The sequence below is a fragment of the Peromyscus maniculatus genome, chromosome 23, assembly GCF_049852395.1.
Source record: "Peromyscus maniculatus bairdii isolate BWxNUB_F1_BW_parent chromosome 23, HU_Pman_BW_mat_3.1, whole genome shotgun sequence".
Taxonomy (NCBI): Eukaryota; Metazoa; Chordata; class Mammalia; order Rodentia; family Cricetidae; genus Peromyscus; species Peromyscus maniculatus.
In genome coordinates, this window is record NC_134874.1 from 38,025,023 (window position 1) to 38,046,842 (window position 21,820).

Here is a 21,820-nt window from a genome sequence, read left to right on the forward strand (position 1 = left end):
TGGAGAGATGGCTCAGCAATTAAGAGCATTGGTTGCTCTTCCAGAGGACCTGGGTTTGATTCCCAGCACCCACAAAGTGCCTCCCAACCATCTGTAACTCCAGTTCCAGGGATCTAATACCCTCTTCTGGCCTCTATGGGAACTCCTTGTATGTGGTGCACAGACACACAGGCAGGTGAAACACTCATATTCATTAAAAAACAAAAACAAAACTAGACAATGAAAAGCAAAATAAACCCAAGCGAGCAGACGGAAACACTAAAGATGAAGCAGGAATCAATGAAACTGAAAAGAGAAAAACAATAAAGAAAAAAAAAAAAAACATGAAATCAAAAGCCATTCTTTGGAGAGAACAAATCTTCCAGTGTCTTCCAGAAGCTCCCTGAGGAAGAAGGCACTGCCCTGAAATCACAGGCAGACAGCACCAAACAGCAAAGCTAAACAAAGCAATAAGAGAGCCAAATCCCCAAGCAACTCTACAAACAGAAGAGGTAGGCTCTCTTCGGGTTCTAGGAGTCATCCTGGCTGGGTGGTTCTGGAGGTCAGGCCTGGGGAGACCCCTGGAAGCAGCAGGAGGTGGCAGGCAGCCGCCTGGCCCGCCCAGGAGTCAACCTCAGCCAGGTATGTTTCCTCTTCCCTTGTGCAGCAGTCAATGGGAGGGTTTTGTTTGCTGACTTTTGATCTGCTGCTGGCCACCTAGGGCTCAGCAAGCCAGGCTGACAAGAGTACAGCATCCTAGGGATGAAGGGGAACAGTTCCCAGAAGCCTCCACTACAGGACCCTAAGAAGTTGCTTCCCAGAGGCCAAGATGAAAGCCAAGGGCTTAGCTCTGAGAACTAAGCAAAAAGCAGGACAGGCAGTATCAGAGACACCAAGGACCCGGCACCATTCTCCAGCCTCGCAACTTGAAATCTTAATCATAATCTGATTCAAGAAGCAAATCCAGGTTCCACATGTGATGGTTAACATCTACAACCTCAGCACTCAGGAGACCAAGGCAGCAGAACTATCAGTTCAAGGATAGCTTGAGCTATAGAGTTCAAAGGTAATTTGAACTACCTACCTTACCTGTCTCAAAGACAAAGGCTACGGATGTATGGCAGTGAGAGTACACCGCCAGCCCAAGGCCCTGGGATCCATTAACATCACATCAACTAGTAACTCAAAGTTTACAAAGAACGTGGAGGAAGGAAGGTTCAGTTGGTAAAGTGCTTGCATGAAAAAGCCTGAGGACCTAAACTCAATACCCAACACCCATATAAAAAGCTAGGTGTCTGGGGCTGGAGAGATGGCTCAGCAGTTAAGAACACTAGCTGCTCTTCCAGTGGACCTGGGTTTGATCCCCAGCACACACACAGGTAGCTCACAACCATCTGTAACTCCAGTTCTAGGAGATACCTCTTCAGGCCTCTTTGGGAACCAGGCACGCAAGTGGTGCGCAGAGGTTTTTTTTTGTTTTTTTTTTTTGGTTTATCGAGACAGGGTTTCTCTGTGTAGCTTTGCGCCTGTCCTGGGTCTCACTCTGTAGCCCAGGCTGGCCTTGAACTCACAGAGATCTGCCTGGCTCTGCCTCTCAAGTGCTGGGATTAAAGGTGTGTGCCACCACCACCCAGTTTTTTTTTTGTTTTTTTGTTTTTTTTTTAAATTTAAAGATGGGTTATTAAAACAGGGAGATCCTGATTCAACTAGATGTCCAGTCTCAAAAATAAGATGGACAGCAATCAAGGCAGACATGTGACATCAACCTCTGACCTCTACTTGTGAGCAGACACAAGTACACACACACACACACACACACACACACACACACACACACACACACACACACACACACAAGAGAGAGAGAGAAGAAGGAGGAGGAGAGGAGGAGAGGAGGAGGAGGAGGAGGAGGAGGAGGAGGAGGAGGAGGAGGAGGAGGAGGAGGAGGAGGAGGAGGAGGGATCTCTGGTTATAAGCCATTCCATTTTCAAGAAGCCTGTCTACCCCAGCGAGCAAAGCACACACTAAGCCACCAAGGGTCAAAGCAGAAGGACTGTTCTGCTGCCTGCAAATCCTACTCCCCAGACTCACCCTGCAGGGGTTGCTGCTGGCCACCGGCTCTAGAGTTCCTTGCCAGCAACTGTTCTAGGCCTGCACCCAAGTGTTGGGTGTTACTGCCAATTGTCAGATTCTAAAATTTGGTCAACGAATTTCAGTGGAACTCTGTTAGGAGATCCAGGAAGAATGCCCAGGGCTCTCTCCCTTAACTGAATGCAAATGCCCTGTGCAAAATTAATTTCTGTCGATTCTTGGAACATCACCAGTCTCAAATGACTGCCACATTATCACAGTCTGCTGCCTCAACGGCAATTAAAAGACAAGACCTCAAAGCTGAGCATGATGGCGCACACCTTCAGTCTCAGCACTCAGGAAGCAGAGGAAAGGGGATCTCTGGGTTCAAGGCCAGCCTGGTCTAGAGTGAATTCCAGGACAGTCAAGGCTACACAGAGAAACCCTGTCTCAGAAAACCAAACGATAAAATAAAATAAACAAGACCACAGCTGTAATGACATGATGATGCCCTCCTGGGGAGCCTGGTATGCTTGCCCCAAGCTCATGGTCTACGGAGGGCAGGAGGCAGTCAAAGATGTCTGCTTTGCTTCCACTGCCTGCCTTGAGTGTGAGCCCCTGGAGCCCAGTCACATCCCAGGTGGCAGTCAGTCATTATGAAAAAGTTGCTTCTAAGGCTTAGAGGCCAGCGAGTGCCAAGGCACAGGTCTCTCATTTAGGGCACAGACACTGCTCCAGGGGAAGGTGATGATGCGGTGGTTTGGGTTGGTGAGGGGAAGTTGGCACGAAGAACAGTGCACCAAAAGAATGGGTGTCTTGTGGAGTCAGGAGACAAAACCAGTGGTAAAGCACCTCCCAAGCAAGCAAGAGGACTGGGGTGCAAGTCCCCAGCACCCACGTAGACGCTGAGAAGGATACATGCACCTGTCATCCGAGGGCACGGAAGGTAGAGATGGGATCCCCAGAGCAAGCTGGCTGAGATGAGCTGCATTGGCGAGTTTCTGGGCTTAAGGGAGAGAACCTGCCTCTCTACAATGTGGAAAGTGAACCAGCAAGACTCCGGCACCAACCTCTGTCCCTCACACACATGCTAACACATATACCCAAACATCACATACGTAAAAGGAAATAAAACTGGATTTTTAAAAACAAAACCCAAGCAGGCCACAGTCAGTGCCACACTTCTTGAAATTCTCCACAATATAAATGGACAGAAGTCTGGGATACCTGGTCAAACAAGTAAACGGTGACATCATCAAAAAAAGTCACTGCCTTCTTTTCCTTCTTCCAGTCATCTGGCAGCGGCTCAAGGGCCTCAGCGGCCGAGGGCTTCAACAAACTCCTCAGGTGCCTGCCGTCATCATTGCTGATGACAATGGGCACGGGGTGCTCTGTGTCGTCTTCTGATTCAGAGCTAAGGCTGTGCAAGTTGAAGGCCCGCAGGTCCTCGTCTGAGTCATCGCTGTTCTCATCTTCCTCATCAGCATCCATCCCGTCCTCCGAGAGGTCCAGCATCCCAGACACGCAGAATTTGCCCAGGTATTTCCCTTCGATGTCTGGCTCCTTCAGCTTGGGGCCCTCAAAGTGGCTGGACATAGATTTATCCAGTGTGGAACTTGTGTATGCAAGGAGTTCATTGGTGTTGGTACCAGTAGAGGCCATGGTGCATGGGCGATCTTCCTGTGTCTCCAGGTCATCACAGCTGCTAAGTTCTGAATTCAACAAACTCAAGGGGCTACTGGCCTCATCGTTCACAGGAAATGTCTCCCTGGAAGCATCAGCTGGTGTGGGCTGCAACATTTCTTGCAGTTCTGAGTGACAAGAATTCTGCAAAGCAGATACCTGATTTTGATCTGGCTTGCTCTGTGGGGCTTCGAGACAGCTGTCTCCCACATCAGAGCTTTCTTCTGGGACAACAGGCTCAGGTGGGGACTGGTCTTTTACCAAGACCAGGGCAGAGGCAGATGCTACTGGGACCTCCTCAGGCTTTTTATCTGGCTCTGAATCATTGTCTGAGAAGTACGCAGAGTCTCGGTATGAACTCTGGGTGCCAAGTGTGAAGCTCTGAGGGGGACCTTCAGCACCCCTGTGGCCATCGCCTGCATCTGAGATGACAATGACTGGGTTGGGAGGCAAACTGTTCTGGCCACTGTCACCTGCTGCAGCCGGGTCTGAATCAGCAGCCCCCTCAGGTGCAGGGTGCAGTGTCCACTCGGGAGACTCCAGGTTCTCCGTTTCATAGCCACTGTCTGCGGGCTTATCAGGGGGCACGAGTTTCTGAGGGGTGTGGGAACTCAGTGACTCTAGTAGTGCTTCATGGACGTCTACTGAATCCAGGGAGTCTGGCGTCTCCACAGACTGCTCGGAGGTGGGGATAGGTGTTGACAAACTGTCTTCTAAGAGGCTATCTTGGCTGGTGGAGTCTGAGGAGAGGGCAGACGCCAAGGCTGCATCTTTGGGGGCAGCCTTGTAATTAAGCTGACTTACAGTCTCCACAACTTCTGAGCTTTTCTCCAGTAAGCTGCCACTAAGAAGGTCTTCTGAAAATGGCTGATTTTGTAAATCCTGTCTGGATTCTGGAAGACTACTCCCCATGCTACCCTGACCAGCAAGACCATCGTTCACAAGGGTGGAGTCTCCTTTGGTTAGACTCAAGGCCTCCTTGCTTTGGCAGGTGATGTCTGGGGGCCCATCGTCCTCGTCATGAGTTTTGGCATTGGTAGAAGGAACTTCATCCGGGGCAGTCAAAGGGTTGGGGCTTAGATCCAGGCAGATGGAGTCCTCAGAGACTCTGACATCTACAAAGGATTTGGTTTCTCCTGGCCTCAGAAGTGAATCTAAGGGGCCATTAGGAGATGCTTCTTCTGTGAGTGAGGCCAGAGGTCCCTGCACTTCTGGGGAGGCCTGTGGTGACGTACGGCCCTGAAGCACGACACTTGCACCTTCACTCTCCCCACTCCTGCTTTCCTGTGACCCAGGAAAGCCTAGTGTGTTCTCAGGAAACTCAACTTCAGAACTTAGAGACTCTCTCCGGGGTGGATCTAACAGCTCGGACGTAAAACCTGCATTCTTAAGTTCTGTTTGAAGATCGTTCACTGGCTCCTTGCTTGGCAGTGAGCCTTTCAGAAGGTTTTTCTCCTGAAGAAATAAAAAGTTTTCTGACAATTCTTGAACACTCAGTGGATCAAAGTGATCTTGGTGCAAAAGGCTTTCTGATAAGCACAGAGGATCCTGGTCGGAGAGCTTACGGGGCTTTTCCTTGTCGGAGTGGCAGGTGTCTTTGGGGTCGTCCAGGCTTGAAGTCAAGGTGACTGGCTCAAAGTCAGCTTGAACTCCATTTAGCTCCATTAGGTCAAATATTTTTTGGTGACTGGGCGGGTCATCTGCTTTGTCAAGGTCACTGAAAATGTTAAAAGGGCTCCCAGGAATGCCGGCAGCATGTGAGTCCTCAGCAGAGCTGGGTTCTTTGGGGTGAGCACTGCTCTGGAAGAAATCGTCATCTGTGCTGGGCTCCTCAGACACGAGGTTCTTGAGGGTTGTAAGCTGGGGTGCCTCCGCTCCAACCCTTTCTGGATTATCCACTTCAGTTGTGAGCAGGGCAGGTGGATAATCCAGCCCTAAATTGCTGCTGCTCTTCTCTTCCAACTGAATGTAATAGTCACTTCCCACAGAGAGGTTGTGGGCGTCAAACACGGGAACCACCCCAGGGGCCCTCAGGGGCACCTCCTGGCCACTGTCATCTTGTTTGCCAGGGCCAGGATCTGAAAGTGAACTCTCAAACACTTCAACGGGGAAGAACATGCTCGAGTAAGACAAGGCTTCATCTGGATGACCCCGACCTCGCTCATCAAAATGGTCATGCTTGGCAGCCTCCCACACGTACTCGAAGCTCAGCCCCTGGCTGGTCTCCGTCACTGTGAGCACCTCCTCCATCTCCCGACCTAGCCTGTCCCGGGCAAAGTGGTCAAGGATGGGGAAGGCGGCACTACTCGATGTGTCCCTGCCGTTGGTGTTTGGCTTGAGAGCAGTCCACTGCTGTTCAAAGTCGACCTCTGAGTCCCGCTGGCTCTGCATCCGCAGGTAAGTGAGCAGTCGGTGCACATCTTCTGCAGCTGGTCTCTTGTCAGGAGACAGCCAGCAGAACTGTAACACTTCATACCTGAGAGGCACACAACAGACAACAGTGAACGGATCACACTGATTTAAAGTAAGAAATAACCAGCCGGGCGGTGGTGGTGCACACACCTTTAATCCCAGCACTTGGGAGGCAGAGCCAGGCGGATCTCTGTGAGTTTGAGGCCAGTCTGGTCTACAGAGCGAGATCCAGGACAGGCACCAAAACAACACCGAGAAACCCTGTCTCGAAAAACCAAAAATAACCTTACTTCAGAGCCAACTCAACACGTCCTTCCCTACCAAGATTTCTACACCTCAACCACTGCTAGCCACATGAAGGATTTAACTCAGAGTGTGACTATGGTGCAAGAGGAAAGGAAAGAACATGTGATGCACTCATTCTTTTTTTTGTTTTGTTTTCAGGACATTTCACAGTATCCAGATCACATGTTCTTGTAATAACCTTCCCATAAAAAAATTTATTTTTTGGTTGCTGCTCTAAATTTTTATTGTTAATATTTTGATAGCATTCTAAGAACATGCAAAAAAATTTTAAAAGCCTGATTCGTGCTCTAGTTTGGATATGCTTAGTTTTAATGTCTTCATTAGCACATATTAATTATGCACACTAACAAGTTTCACTATGGCATTCTCATAAACACATACTATATTAGGATCATACCCACATACTCCTGGTCCCGTCCCACTCCCACGAATCCCGTTCTTCCCAACTAGTCTCCCTCCTATTTTTGTTGGTGAGTCTGTGGTGTGTGTGTGACCCAAACGTGCTCACTAGGGCTGCTTACAGGACTGTGTATGCCTTCCCAGCAGCCACCGCACTGCAAACCACTCCCTCCACCACCAATCCTGCGTGTATAAATATTTAAGGAGGGGGGGGGCCCACGAGCACCCTTTTCTTCCATGATAGGGTGCTGACAAGCCCAATCTTGCAAACCACTGAATTCTGAAATGGTTCTGCCACATTCTCTCCTCTTTTTTCTAAATATTTACTTATTTACTCAGGAGTGGGATACACCATGACACTTGTGTGGTCAGAGGGCCCATGTGGTCCCAGGGGTCAAATGCAGGTCACTAGGCTTGGCGATAAGCACCTTTACCCCCGGGGCCATCTTGGTAGCCCCACATTCTCCTCTGTTTAGCAGGGGATGTGTTTATCTTAATTAACACTTTCTGCCAAATACTAGGAACAGAAGCCAGGACCTTGTGTGTGCTAGGCCAGCTCTTCACCACACTACATTCACAGCCCTACCCTGAGTTTCTAATTTATTATTGTTTTAAAGATTTTATTTTAAGTGTAGATGACAATGAGATAGGCTATAATGCAGAGATGATACTTCTAAAATCAGCCGCGAACGGTGTAAAAATGACTGCATTTCAGAATATCTATTGTCTAAATAAAAATAAGCCATACGAACGAACATGCAGTCTGAACAGGTGTACATGGAAGCCAGAGGTCTGCACTGGGTCGTCCTCAGTTAGTCTCCATCGTACTTTTGAGACGGTCTCTCACTGGACCTGGAGCTCCCTGACTCAGCTAGGCTGACTTAACTAGGCCTTCAAGCCCCAGGGATGCCCCTGTCTCCACCTCCAGTGTGGGAAGACAGGTGCACACTACCACCCTCAGTCTTTACACAAGTGTTGGGGTGTGAACTCAGGTCCTCCTGCTTGAGTGGCAGGCCCTGCCCTGACTGAGCCGGCTCCCCAGCCCCTTCCTTGTTTTGTAGATCACAAAGCAGACGGAAGCTACCAACCATCTATCAGAATACGGCTGCTCCAGCTGGGGCTTCGGGAGCTTCGTGTCCCTCTCTCTAATGACTTGATTGAGAACGTCCAGGTCGGAAAGGTCTGCATAAGGCTGAGCAGCATTACTGAAGAGTTCCCAAAGTGTCACACCCAATGACCTATGGAAAGCAAGAGGGTCATGTTGAAGTCTCTGACAACCTCATTTTTATTTGCAGCATCAGCAACTGTATGGACAAGATATGCATGGAAGTGGTTATTTATTAGTAAGATCGGGATAAAACAGCTCTTAAAATAATATCCCAATGGCAAAAAAAAGAGCTATTTCTCTTAAAAATGAGGGTGACCAGAAGGCCTTCTCATATTTACTTCATCACTATAACAGAGCATAATAATAATTACAGGAATTCAACAATAGGGTCCCTTGTGACTTTACAATTTAAAGGAGCTGAGTGGTGGTGGTGGTGGCGGCGGCGGCGCCTTTAGTCCCAGCACTTGGGAGGTAGAGGCAGGCGGTCTGTAGAGCCAGTTCCAGGACAGCCAGGGCTGTTAGTCAGAGAAACACTATCTCGAAAAACCAAAACAACAACAAAAAGACCCCACAAAAATCAACTTAAAAGGAATTAGTTGAAAGATTGATGGAATGTGCTAAAGCTTGACAAAATGGTTCAACAATATAAATACTCTGAATTCTGAGGTGGGGAATCCTACTGAATAATGATAAACACCATAAAATAACTCCAAGAAACTTTCATGTGAGCAAAACTCACTTGGCAGTTAGACCTGTCACCTGTTGCTTTGGTTACTCCTCAGCATCCCAGCTTGTGGCAGCTGTCTGATGCCAGCATGGCCTGAGGATGGTGTCACCACAGTGGGACACCCTATCTCAGGGTCTATCCAACGAGCTCTTACGTTATTGGTGTTGTCTTTAGACAAGTTCTCACTGTGTAGACTATGCTGAAATGGAACCCACCACATAGCCTAGACTGGTTTTTAATTCACAGTGGTCCTCCTGCCTCAACCAGCCAAGTGCTGGGATTATAAACATGTGATATAATACCGCCCCCCGCCTTGTCCTTGTACCCTTGAGCTCTGTCCCCCTGGAAGGCCTCAGCTGCTTAGCTGAAAGGAAGTATTTTCCTCTCCTTCCCAGCCTCTCGTTTCTTCCACTATTCACCATCATATGGGAATCTATGGGGATGTTCTCAGGGAGTCATGCCTGTCATCTGGGAAGTTTAAAGTTCTAAAAATTTTATTATTTTATGTGTATTTGACCTGCACACGTCTGCGTACCATGGAGGCCAGAAGAGGGAAGAGGGTATTAGATCCCTTGGTACTGGAGTTACAGATGGAATGTGAGTGACCGTGCTGGGGCTGGGGATCGAACTCAGGTCCTCTGCAAGAGCAGCCAATGCTCTTAACCACTGAGCCATCTTTTTAGATTCTTCTGGAAGAATTTTCAAAAAGTAAGTTGATATTTAGGATCCATATCACCTTTTTTTTTTTTCTTTCTTTCTTTTTTTTCTTTTTTAAAGTCAGGATCTCACAATGTAGCCCAGGCTGGCCTGGAACTTACTATGTAAACTAAGCTGGCCATGAATGCAAAAGATTTGCCTGCCTTTGCTTCCCAGTGCTGGAATTAAGGGTGTATGCCACCATACATGGCTCATATCTAGTATTCAGTGACAGAGCCAGGTTTGGCCTGGAAAAGTGGAATTTTTCAAAAGCTCCCTGCGATTTGCGATTCTGTCTTCTTCCAGATTTGGGTGTGTGGTTATGAGACTGTTCAATGCCCACTAGGAACCTGTGAGTAACAACAGCACAGAGTGGATTTATTTGCTGTTGTGCGGCCTGGTGTTCAATTTCCTGATGCTTCTTTACAAGTGACTGAGCAGAGCCAGTGTACTCCACGGAAACAGAGGTTACTGCTCCTAAGGGAGGAAGAGGATGAAAAGCTCTCACCCCAGCCCAGAAGACAGCATCATCTTCTCCCTGGCAAAGAATCGGCAGGGTGGATGACCACTTTAAGTAGAAAATGTTTAAGACACCGTTCACTGACCTTGGAGAGTTGCCAATTTCACTGAGGAAAAGAAGGAATCCATGTGAAACATAAACCAAAAGGCTTGTTTGGCAGGTGGCAGAATGAGCAGCACTGCCTTCCCCTGGGCAGGCCCTGCACAGCCTCTCTCCCTGCCTCGGTTTCCACAACCCTCATTCACCTCACTTCCTTCTCCTCTTCCAGTAAGACACTGTCAGAGCAAAGCCCCAGGCTTCTGCCACCCCCAACTCTCCAGAAGACAGGAAAGATCCCTGGGCCCACGGGTCTTGTTCTTGGGGGAGGAATGTGTCCTGCTGCTCTCCCCACCTCCACTCTGAACTCTGCATGAGGTTCCCTCATCCACCTTGGCATGAGCAGTCTGGAGGGACCTGGCACTGCTGCCCGCAACTGTTCTGACAGTCAGAAACAGGGCCAACTCTGCCTTGGGGAACACAGGCTCCATTTTCACGTCAATCATCCTGATAAGTACAATAAAAATGCCAGTGAAGCATAAAAAAAAATCTTCTGGAAGAATCTCAGGTGGGTAAGAAGGAAGGAACTTTCAGCGTGAAGCTAGAATTGTGAGCACTGAGAATACAAAAGCCATGTGTGAGCCCTGGGGCATCCATGTAAGCACCTACGCTTCTTTGAATGGCTCCATGGAAGAAGACAATGCTGAGCAGGCCATAGCCCTGGATCCACCCAGGTAAGGTGTCCCACAGGAAGATTCTGCTTCAGGGCAGGTATAAGGCAGCTCCTGAAAGGCAAGCTGCCAGGCAGGGAGAGAACAGTGACTAATGGGGCTGACTGACAAAGTACCCAGAGTCAGCCTTGAGCAATCCTCATTATCTGAGTGAAGCATTTCAAGCTCACTCTGCAAGGCCCTGAGAGAGTAGTGCCCTGTGTGTGGCAAGACACCCAGGCACCCAACAGAGGCAAACACAGGTCCTCCGTGGGGGAGTGTGTCTCAGTCTAGACCGCCATGGATTCTCACCATAAGGAAAGCCAGAGGAAACAATGCTCCATCCAGAAGCAGAAAGTTACTTATGCAGTCATTTGACACAGATCACAATTCAGTTCTAAAAAACTCTAATAATTTTTTAAAATTATAAATTATAAAACCCAACAGAGAGATTTAACAAACAGACACAGCTGAAGAGGGAATATTAGAAATAGAAAATTAGTGGCTGGAGCACATGTTCTAGAATCCAAAGGGTGGAATGTAGAGGATCAGTTAAGAGATGTAAGACAGAGTAGGAAGCAACAACACATGTTCAATTAGCCTTCAAAAGGAGGGAACATAAACAGAGGCAAGGGTTAAAGGATAAGAGCAAAAAAATTTTTAGAACCAATGCATTTTTATTTTTTTTTGATTTTTCGAGACAGGGTTTCTCTGTGTAGTTTTGCGAACCAATGCATTTTATCAACCTATAGCTTTAGAAGGTCAAATAAGTAACAAGCAGGGGTGGGTGCATCAATCCAAACTCATACAATCCACACTAGCAAACATCACAGGAAAATAAAAATAGGAGAGGAGAAAAAAGTCAGAGAAGAGTGTTAAGCCAGCCAGAGAGAAAATGTCACATTTCCTTCTAAGAGCTTAGGCAGACTTAGAGCTGACTTCACAAAAGCCACAATGGAAGCCAGGGGACAGCAGAATGACATCTTCAACATGCTGGGAAGAAATAACTGTCACCAAGTAAAAGTGAATTTAAGGGAGGGGAACAGAACAGGCAGGTGTGTGCAGGCTCATGGAAAATGAGTCTGTGAGCAGCAGGCCTCACTGAAGCAAACCAGGAAGGACACACTTTCAGTAGGAGCAGCATACGCACAGAGGAAGGTCGAAGATCAAACACAAGAATGAACAAAGGAAACAGGTGGAAAGCAGTTTATTAGGTGGATAAATTAAATGAACACTGATGTTAAAAAGTAACATGTTAGGGGGCTGGAGAGATGGTTCAGAGGTTAAGAGCATTGGCTGATCTTCCAGAGGTCCTGAGTTCAATTCCCAGCACCCACATGATGGCTCACAGCCATCTGTAATGAGATCTGGTGCCCTCTTCTGGCCTGCAGTTATACATGCTGTATACATAATAAATAAATAAAATCTTAAAAAAAAAAAAAGTAACATGTTAGCCAGGCGTGCTAACCTGCTTCACCCTTTTAATCCCAGCACTCCGGAGGCAGAGACAGGCGGATCTCTGAGTTCAAGACCAGCCTGATCTACAGAGTGAGTTCCAGGATAATCAAGGCTATACAGAGAAACTGGGTCTCGAAAAACCAAACAAACAAAAAAAGGAAACATGTTTTTTGTTGGGGGAGGTGAGAGTAAAAGGAAAAATGAGACTACCCAACAACAGCACATAAGTGAGTGTGTCCATGCGTACATACGTGAGGAGTAAAAGAAAAAATGAGACTACCCAACAAGAGCACATAAGTGAGTGTGTCCATGCGTACATACGTGAGGTGCACAGCTAAACAGAAGCGAAATGTTCTAAGTCCCTGCACTAGTCAAGACAGAGGGTCAGGAAATGAAGTCAGATCAAGGTCTGTGACGTTCACACGCTGTAATTTCTAGGATAACTGGTAAAAGCACAGGCATAGAATGCATAGCTCCCAAATGAAAAGGAAAACAGCTAAAAAATGAAACCAATCCAAAGCGAAGGTAAGACAAAGAAAGCCATAAACATGAAAACGGCACCCCGAAATGTCGATATCATTAAGAAAACCATGACACTGTCAAGTCTAAGATTTGGACACATCATTTTAGCACCCTTTGAAATGACCCTTAAAAATCAGTCTGACCTAACAGTCCAAACCCCTCTCAGCTTCCCATTCACTGCAGTAAAGATCAGGAACCGACTCCATCCCAGGCCCTGTGCAGGCACAGATGCAAAACCCATGTAGTTCTTGTTTGTGGTAGAAGAAAATGGACAAAAGAAGCAGTGTTCACAATTGTTATCATTGCTCTGGCACATGATGTGTCTTCCTGCCTCCTACACCCTAACATAATTACTTTTATACTCAAAGAGAAGGGAGTCGGATCCTTGCTAAGGAAACCAAATAAACCAGGTACTTACCAGATATTACTGTATTTAGTCGGATCTGCAGTCAGGAGTCTGTCTTGAAAGCTGGTCACTAATTCTGGAGCAGTCCATCTCAGGGGGAAAATCTTTTTGTCATCTGTCTCAATGTAATCCTCCTGCATGGTCACAAGCACAGTGTTCAGGGGGAATCCATGTGAGGGGAGTGTGATAGCTTAAGAGCAAAACATTCTCAAAAAACACACACCCAACCAAAAACACAGCAGGGGGAGGAGGGGAAGGCAGCATGAAGAGAGACTTCTGGATGGAAGGAAGGATGTGAGGTATTCCTCTGAAGACTGAAGGCTTTGTAAATGGGTCTCTAAAGCACAACGTTTGCTCAGTCACCTTTAGCACAGGCTAGCCTTCTTCACTGAGGAAGGACTGTGCTGGTTCCCACAGCTGCTGTTACAGGTTGTCCTCCCCCCACATACCAGCAGCAAAGTGACGGTGAGCTACAGACCCCAGAAGCCCTCCCTCTTCCTTAGCTGTAAGTAAGGGCTGCACAAAGCCAATGCCTTCGTGAGGGTGGAAAGGTGCTGCTAGCAATGACTTCACAGTACACACCAAGTGCTTCAGACACTATGGCTGCTGCCTAGACAGGGAACCAGCCTAAATCTGCAGGTTTTGAAAGCACAGGAAGCCACTAAATGAAGATAAATGCTATCTGTATGTTGCTGCTTAGAAAACAATGGGTACTGTGGCAATAAAATTCCCTTTAACAAAAAGATACAATTCATTTAACTGTATGTGTATGACTATTTTGTCTGAATGTATATATGTGTCCAAAACCCAAGGAGGAGATCAGAAGAGGGTGTCAGATCCTCTGGAACTGGAGTTACTGGAACTGGAGTTGTGAGCCTCCACTGGGTGCTGGGAACTGAACCTGTGTCCTCTGCTGCAAGAACAGTCAGTGTTTCAACCACTGAGCCGTCTCTCCAGCCCCAGCAATCTCTTTGCCCACGTCCTTGTCCAGCTGAGCTCAGCAAACACATACAGACGAAAATCTAATCTACTAATTTATTTTCTTTATGGTATATTTATAACAGTTTAAAAAGAACAAAACCATAAATTCCAAGTTTATCAAACTTGTGCTGCAGTTTGACTGACTGTAGTGGAGAAACATCTACACGACACGTGTGCTTGGCTGTACAAATATTAATTATCATTTTCCCTACACATTAATTATTAATGTTTTGTATAGGGCTAGTGAAATGGCTCAACACACAAAGACACTTATGCTAAGCCTGATAACTTGAGTTCTGTCCTGCAGAACCACACGGCAGAGAAAGAGAACTGACTTCTGCAAGTTGTCTTCTGACTTCCACATGCGTGTCCTCGGCATGCACATGCTCACTAACATACACATTCACATGAAATAAGTAAGTAGTACATAATTAAAGTATTTAATTTTTTATATTATTCAGTCAAACTGAATCAATTACACTGACTTACAAATGTCTTTAAATGGAGTCTTTCTAAAGCTGTCACACAACTTTGGCACAAAGCCACTGATTTAGACAAACCAGAAGTCAATGGTACCGTTAAAAGGCCTGGGACAGACCCTGCTCTAAAAAGGCCATGTCCCGCAGACTAAGACTCACCCCCTCTTCTAGCACAAGCAGCATCTTTCGGCCCAACTCCATGGCTGACACTACATGGGTTAGCAAGACAGAGGCAGAGCTTTGCTTACCTTGTATCTGCTAAATCCTATTCCATAGTCGCCCACTTTGACATTTAAGTCGGAGGTGAGAAAACAATTCCGTAGGGCCAGATCGCTGCAAATGGAAGGAGTAAGGCCAGCGTAAGAACAAACAGGATCCGCAGCCTGGACCTCATCACACAGAACAGCTGCAGGTCAGAGGCTTCCTTAGAAACCAGAGTGTCTTCAGCTCTCTGCTTAGTAATTAAGGTCCCGTTTTCTTGTTTTTGTTTTGTTTTGTTTTTTTTCTTTTCTTCACAGTTTAAGAGTTATATCCCACACTCCTAACCACATTTTAGGCACATTAGGATCACTGGTTAAGTACTGAACATACCTATATCAGTAGCTTGGATCACTGTACTTACAGAGTAACTCAGGAAGGAACTTTGTTTTCTTTACAATCTGGTTAGAAACAGTCTCTCAGTCTTTAATAAAGGTGCAACTCCAAAGGTCCAAAAGCCACTCTGTGCCCTCACCCCATCTGCCCTGACTTTTCAAAGCTATGCAGGCGCACACCGGACCCTCTCCAAGAACTCTGTCTCTTCCCACTCTCCTGCGGGGGGTGGGGGATGGGGGGGTGGGGGGGAGGAGGAGAGTGCACTGTCACAACATACAGTTTACAGACAGGATTCACCCGAAGAACAAGTGAAAACTGGTACTTTGATGGGTGGGAGATGGCTCAGGACCTAATGTGCTTGCCATGTGATCCTAGGGATTTGAGTTTAATTCCCAGAGCCCACACAGAAATGCTGGACATGGTAGCATACATTTGCAAACCCAGAGCAGGGGAGGCAGAGACAGGAGGCCAGCCTAGCCTATTTATTGAGTTCCAGGCCAGCAAGAGACACTGTCTCAAAAAAAAATGGACAGGAAAAACAACATAAGAGATTGTCTTCCAGTCTACACACACATATCAAACAAAAACATTCTTCAATAAGTAAAAAAAAACCTCCTTTGTTGTTTTGGTTTTTCAAAAAATTTTAAAGTATTTGAGTGTCTGTCTGTGTGTGGGTTTGTGCACATGAGTTTAGCTGCTCAGAGGTCAGAAGTGGGTGTTTGATCCCCTAGAGCTAGAGTTACAGGTGGCTGTGAGCTGCCCAAGGTAGCTACGATGCCCTCGCTACCCAGGTGTTTCTCTAAGAAAAACCTCCTTTCTCTCTAAGTGATTCAGTTTTCTTATTTATTAGCTGGAGGAAGAAACAGTAGCTACTAGTAAGGAGAGGCTAGCAGCAGCTTTGCCAGCAGGTGAAGTGTTTTCATGTTCTCACCATCAACAGCTACAGTAAGGGGCAGAGCAGTGGGTGGCAGCAACACCACACCTTGCATTGTTGGGTCTCAATGGGCACTCCGAGTGTAACGCTGACTCAGTTGCACTGAGCGGCTCTCTATGCTGTGCTCTGTGTGGTGATTTGCGTGGCGCTCCACCACGAAGCCGTTGAGCCTTTAGCCAAACCTTGGACACTTTGTGACTTTGCTGTCGTGAACAATATAGAACCCTCTAATTTTTTCTTCTTCTTTTTTTCTTCCTTTTTTTTTTTGTAATTTTAGTGTGTGTGCACAGAAACGGGGATTACAGAAACATAAAAATGTGCACAGAATGTTTTTAAATGTTAGGACTACTATCTAGAGTCAAGGCAATGATATAATTGGCCTCCAAATGCTAGCATTAAGTATTCTCTGCACCCATTAATGTGCAAAGCTATGGAACAGAAAAAACACAAGGTGCTAGTGTGCAACTTGACGTCAAAGCTGCTCAGGTCAGGAAACACAAGCGCGGCCAGCATTCTCCTTTAAGCTGAAAAACAGGTCTGGTGACAAGGCTGCCCAAGCTCCAGCCCTGCCTGGCTCTCGGAAGGCACTGGCTGGTCCCTCCATTTGGCGGCAGGCCCAAGGGTTCCCAGTCACATCTCATCACCATTTGTTTTTAACTCGGGCAGCTACACATCAGTCTGCCCATCTGTGGAAGGATTCTCCAGTGCAAACGGTTCAAGGTGATCAAGGACAGTTCAAATCAACCCACGCCAAGCTTCTCTCTATAGGAAGCAGAGTGACCAAGCTCCTGACAGATAGAGTGAAGACAGGGAGCCAGCTGCCTGAGATCCACTGAATACTCTTCCGGCAGCTTGGCTTACACTATCTTAGTCAATCTTGGTAACAGCACTTCTGGGTAAAGCAGATCCCCAACTCTACAGAAACAAGAAACAAGCTCAGAGGGATCAAAGGAGACTCACAGTTGTAAAGCTGATGAGAGGAGAATTAACAACCCCAACCCCAGCTGACCCTCTCTGTCCTCCTCACTGTCTGCCTGCAGCAGCCACACACACTGAGGCTCTGAAGGACCATGTTCATCACGCTGCAGAACTCAGATGTGCCAGCATTATATCAAGAAATCTGGGGGATGAGGGGTACACAACCCTTCCTAAAGCATTGATGGCCTTTTTCCTGCTTATTAGGTCTATCCTTGCTGGCCAGCAATGCCACATTACTGAGTACCTACCGCATTACCAGCCACCCGTTGGGCTCTGGGAATGCAAAATTCTTCCACTGTGAAATTCTGACTAGACAAAGAAGACAGTGCCTACAGACTGTCTGCAACTGCTGGCTGGACTTTCTGCACTGGTGATGGGATGGGATAAGGACTCCTGGGTGGCTTTTTCCTTGGGCTTGTCCAGCATCAAGTCTGAGCTGGACAGCCAGGCCTCTATGGGTCTCTACTGGCTCTAGCTTAGTCTCCCATTGTACACTACTGCAAAACAAGATGAAATGCTCAAATAAGCAGTTTCTGGCTACTGGACACCAACCTGTTCAGGGTACTGACCCTGGAGGAATATGACAGCAGAGGTAAGTACCACTCTAGGGACCATACTCCATGCCCCCAGCTCAGAGTCTAAGCCCAGGGAATAAAACTTCCTAGTGGACCCCAAGAATGGAGGCTGACCCTGAACACACAGGGAAAGAAGGATGCTTTGACAACGTCTAACACCAAGGTTAGGTTGGGGGCAGGGCTCAGTTATGATGTACCTACCTAGAACCCCTCAGTGAGGGGCTGGAGATAAAGCTCAATGCTATACATAAGACACTGAATTCCATCCTCAGCTCTGACAAGACACAAAACGAGCCAAATCTAAACAAAACCAAAAATGTTATCTAAAACCAAGGCCAACCTAGTTTTCAAGGAACTATCTCTAGGGCAAGGCCTTGATGGTTCTCACCACCAAGTGCATCCTAGAATCACTTGGGGGCCCTACTTCCCCACCTCTAAACAAAGCTTTGCTAAAACACAGTGTCACCAGAATAACTACCACGAGACAACCTTCCGAGAGCCAGGTCTAGACTAGAAGCCATGCTGGATCAGATCCAAGAAAGCTGGTGTATTTTCTGTGAGCACATTTGTAATCAGTGGCCCAAGTGCTAGTTAAGAAGGGAGCTAGCACCTTTCACCTGGAATGCTAATTTTCTCAGGGGGCCTACCCTGGACCAGCCTAGAAAGACGCAGTATTTGGTGCTTTATATACCACAAATGATTTTCTACAGAGGGCTGTTCACTTGTCAGACAGAGGCATACCAGTAGATAGTGTGTCCCTTGATTTACTATTGAGTCTCATGTGGCCTAGAATGGCCTCAAACTCTGAGGTAGCTAGGGAAAACCTTGAACTTCTGGTCTTATCTGCCTCCACCTCCCAAATCTCAGAATCCCAAGTATGCATATCCATACCTGGTTTACTTAGGACTTGGGATAAATCCAGGGCCTGGCGGATACCACGCCAGTGTTCTACCAACTGAGGTACACACAGATTCCATATTAACTGGGGCAGTAAGGGTGCTGGGCTCCTTCTGTGCCCTCCTGAAGTACAAAGGTTTTTTTGTTTTTTGTTTTTTTAAGTCTTCCCCCTTTCCCTCTACCCTTCCAGGTAGTACAGAATAACAACTGGTAGGTACAGTCTTTCTACACAGTATGCTCATCAAAGCAAATAGACAAAGAAGAGCACAAGCTGTTATGACTACTGAATTGCGCCTTCATACTTAAGATATCACGGTACAGACATCCCTCCTATGAACCCTTAGCCATTACTGTAACACTCAACAGCACCGTTGGAGCCTACACTAGCTCCCTGTGTCTGTCTGTCTCTCTCTCCCATTTGCCACCCTTTCAAGTAATACTAGGATAAGTATTTTGTTTTTCTGTTTGAGGTAGGGTCTCATTATATTGCCCAGGCTAGCCTTGAACTTGTCATTCTCTTATCTTGGCCTACTGACCATTGGTATAATATTCTTTTTCTTTTAAAGAATCTTTTTAGCTGGTGTGGTGGTATACACCTTAAATCAGCTCATAAGGCAGAGGCCGATGATCTCTTTGAGTTCCAGGTCACCCAGGACTACACAATGAAACCTTATCTTAAAAAAAAGGGAGGGAAGGAAGAAAAAACCAAAAAACAAAACAACAACAAAACCAGCCCAATCAAGAAAAGGCTCCCTGGCATGCTATCATCTCCCGGGCAGATGCTCCTGTTGGCTAACAAGTTAGCTACTTAGCCAGCTTGAGCACACACACTACCCACCAACGTGACCTGATAATACCCTGCTGCTCAGGAGACCTTGAGAGTGGAGGGCAGGGGAGCCTAGGTTCTGGGTCACCTGTGGAAAGGTAACGGCAGCATGTGCTGTTCACACGGCCTTCAGGAATGCCACCCCTGAAACGTAGGCAGCCTGCGACCCTGAGATAAGGTACTCTGTAAACATTATGTAAAGACAGATTTTTAACTAGGGTGATTTACTAGATCAGTTCCCAACAAAAGGACAACTTTGGGTTAGACAGGTGGACTGGTCTATTTCAACCAAGTCCTCTGAGTCAACCAATATTCTAAATCTCAATTTTAAAATAACGCCATATGGAAGGCTACCCACACAAGAAGAATTTATAAAGAACAGAAGTTTGCCCCATAGGAGACTTTATATCAAACAGCGTGTGTGTGTGTGTGTGTGTGTGTGTGTGTGTGTGTGTGTGTGTGTGTGTGTGTGAGAGAGAGAGAGAGAGAGAGAGAGAGAGAGAGAGAGAGAGAGAGAGAGAGAGAGAGAGCGCGCGCATGTGTGTGGTGTGTATCTGGGCATCTGAGTGTGCAGTTATGTGTGCACATGTGTGTGTGGAAGCCAGAGGATAACCTCAGGTGCTGCTCCTTAGACACTGTCTTACAACACTACTTCCCCACTCCTATCTGTAAGCCAGCACTAGGATTACAAGCTTGCAACACCACCCTGGCTCCTATAAAAATAAACAAACAAACAAACGAACGAACGAACGAACGAACGAACGAACGAACGAACGAACGAACGAACGAATAAATAAAAACACGGATTGGGACAGGAGAGATGGCTCAGTGGTTAAAAAGTACTTGCTGCTGTTGCAGAGGACCTGGGTTTCTTCCCAACATCCACATGGTAGCTCACAACTGTCTATAACTCTAGTTCCAGGAACCCAATGCCCTCTCTGAACTCTGAGGCCAATGCATGGGCGTGGTACACTTATGTACACATAGGCAAACACTCATACACATTAAAAAAAACCAAAACATGAGATAAATTGTCAGGTGGTGGCACACACCTTTAATCCCAGCACTCGGGGACGCAGAGCCAGGCAGATGGATCTCTGTGAGTTTGAAGTCAGCCTGGTCTACAGAGCAAGATCCAGGACAGGCACCAAAACTACACAGAGAAACCCTGTCTCAAAAAACCAAAAATCAAATCAAAATGTATGTTAAAAAAAAAAAAAGACAGATAAATCTTTTTAATAATAAATTTAAATAAATAAAAAAATATGGGGTCAAACTTGGTCCTGTAAGCTCTTTACCAATCAAGCTATCACCTACTCAGCCTAAAGCAGTTACTTTAAAAAGCAGAATGTAACAGCTGTCGATGGTTCCAAGATTCTTCTGTACCCTGAGCCTTTGTTCTTGAATATCATCCAAATCATATGATTTATCTTTATTTGTTTTCAAGTCTCTTAAGACTTTCCTTGAGGAAGCATGGGAAAACACTACTGGCTGTGACAGCTTTGTCATCTTAAGAACGGTGGTGAACAGGACTTAAAGTACACCTTCTAGCCATCTCTGGGAACCTCATGTTGCTGACTCTGATGGGATACTTTAAACTTCATGTTCTAATTATGTTTGTGTGTGTGTCTATTACGTGTGTGAAGTTGCCACTGAGGCCAGAAGAGGGTCCTGGATTCTTTGGAGGTGACGTTAAAGGTGCTGATGAGCCTGACGTGGGTGCTGGGAACTGAACTGGTCCTCTGCACTGTTCGCCAACATGCCTTCTCTCCAGTCCAGTCCCACCTTTCACAATTTAAAAATACTTTATCAAAATAATGTGTTTACTACTGCAGGTCAATCAAGAAACAGATGTGGAGGAAAAAGATAACTACTTTCCTTTATTTTTCCAATCCTGAAGTGGGCGCAAAGCTACACAGAGAAACCCTGTCTCGGAAAAAAAAACCAAAAAAAAAAAAAAAAAGAAAAAAGAAAAAAAAACAAAAACCAATCCTGAAGTGATGAGCATCTAAAAGGAACAGTCCTGTAACTGCTCACCATATCCCCAGATACAACCAGGTGCTCTCAAATAAACAAAAACAAATAAACAAATGGGTGACTCATACTAAAAATAAATTATTCTCAGACTTGCTTTATTTAAATTTTTAAAAGATTTATTATTTTTTAAACTGTGTATATGTATGTGGATCCTATGTGTGTGGGAGTGCCTGCTGGGGACAGAAGAGGAAGTCAGATCCCCTGATGCTGAAGTTACACACACAGTTGTGAGCACCTGATGTGGGTGCTGGGAACTGAACTTGGGTACTCTGAAACAGCAGTTTTAATCTCTGAACCATCTCTCTAGCCTAAGACACTTTTGTTGTTGTTTTTCAATAAAGGGTCTCTTTGTATAGCCTCAGCTGTCCTCACTCTGTAGACCAGGCTGGCCTCAAACTCAGAGATCCGCCCCCCGAGTGTTGGGAGTGCTGGGATTAAAGGTGTGTGCCACCACCACCTGGCTGCCCAAGAGTTATTTTAAAAATAC

General features: G+C 46.4%; 1 protein-coding gene across 2 annotated transcripts in view; it reads right to left on the bottom strand.

The window, feature by feature from the left end:
* Positions 1–21,820, bottom strand: part of Lmtk2 (lemur tyrosine kinase 2) — a 90,517-nt gene that overhangs the window by 9,326 nt on the left and 59,371 nt on the right. For both annotated transcript variants that reach the window (XM_042268365.2, XM_042268364.2), the window contains exons 8-11: positions 14,741–14,825; positions 13,045–13,166; positions 7,938–8,087; positions 3,277–6,208 (exon numbers count right to left, since the gene is read on the bottom strand). In XM_042268365.2, coding sequence (XP_042124299.2) covers positions 3,277–6,208; positions 7,938–8,087; positions 13,045–13,166; positions 14,741–14,825 — 3,289 coding nt within the window. The remainder of the gene's footprint in view (positions 1–3,276; positions 6,209–7,937; positions 8,088–13,044; positions 13,167–14,740; positions 14,826–21,820) is intronic.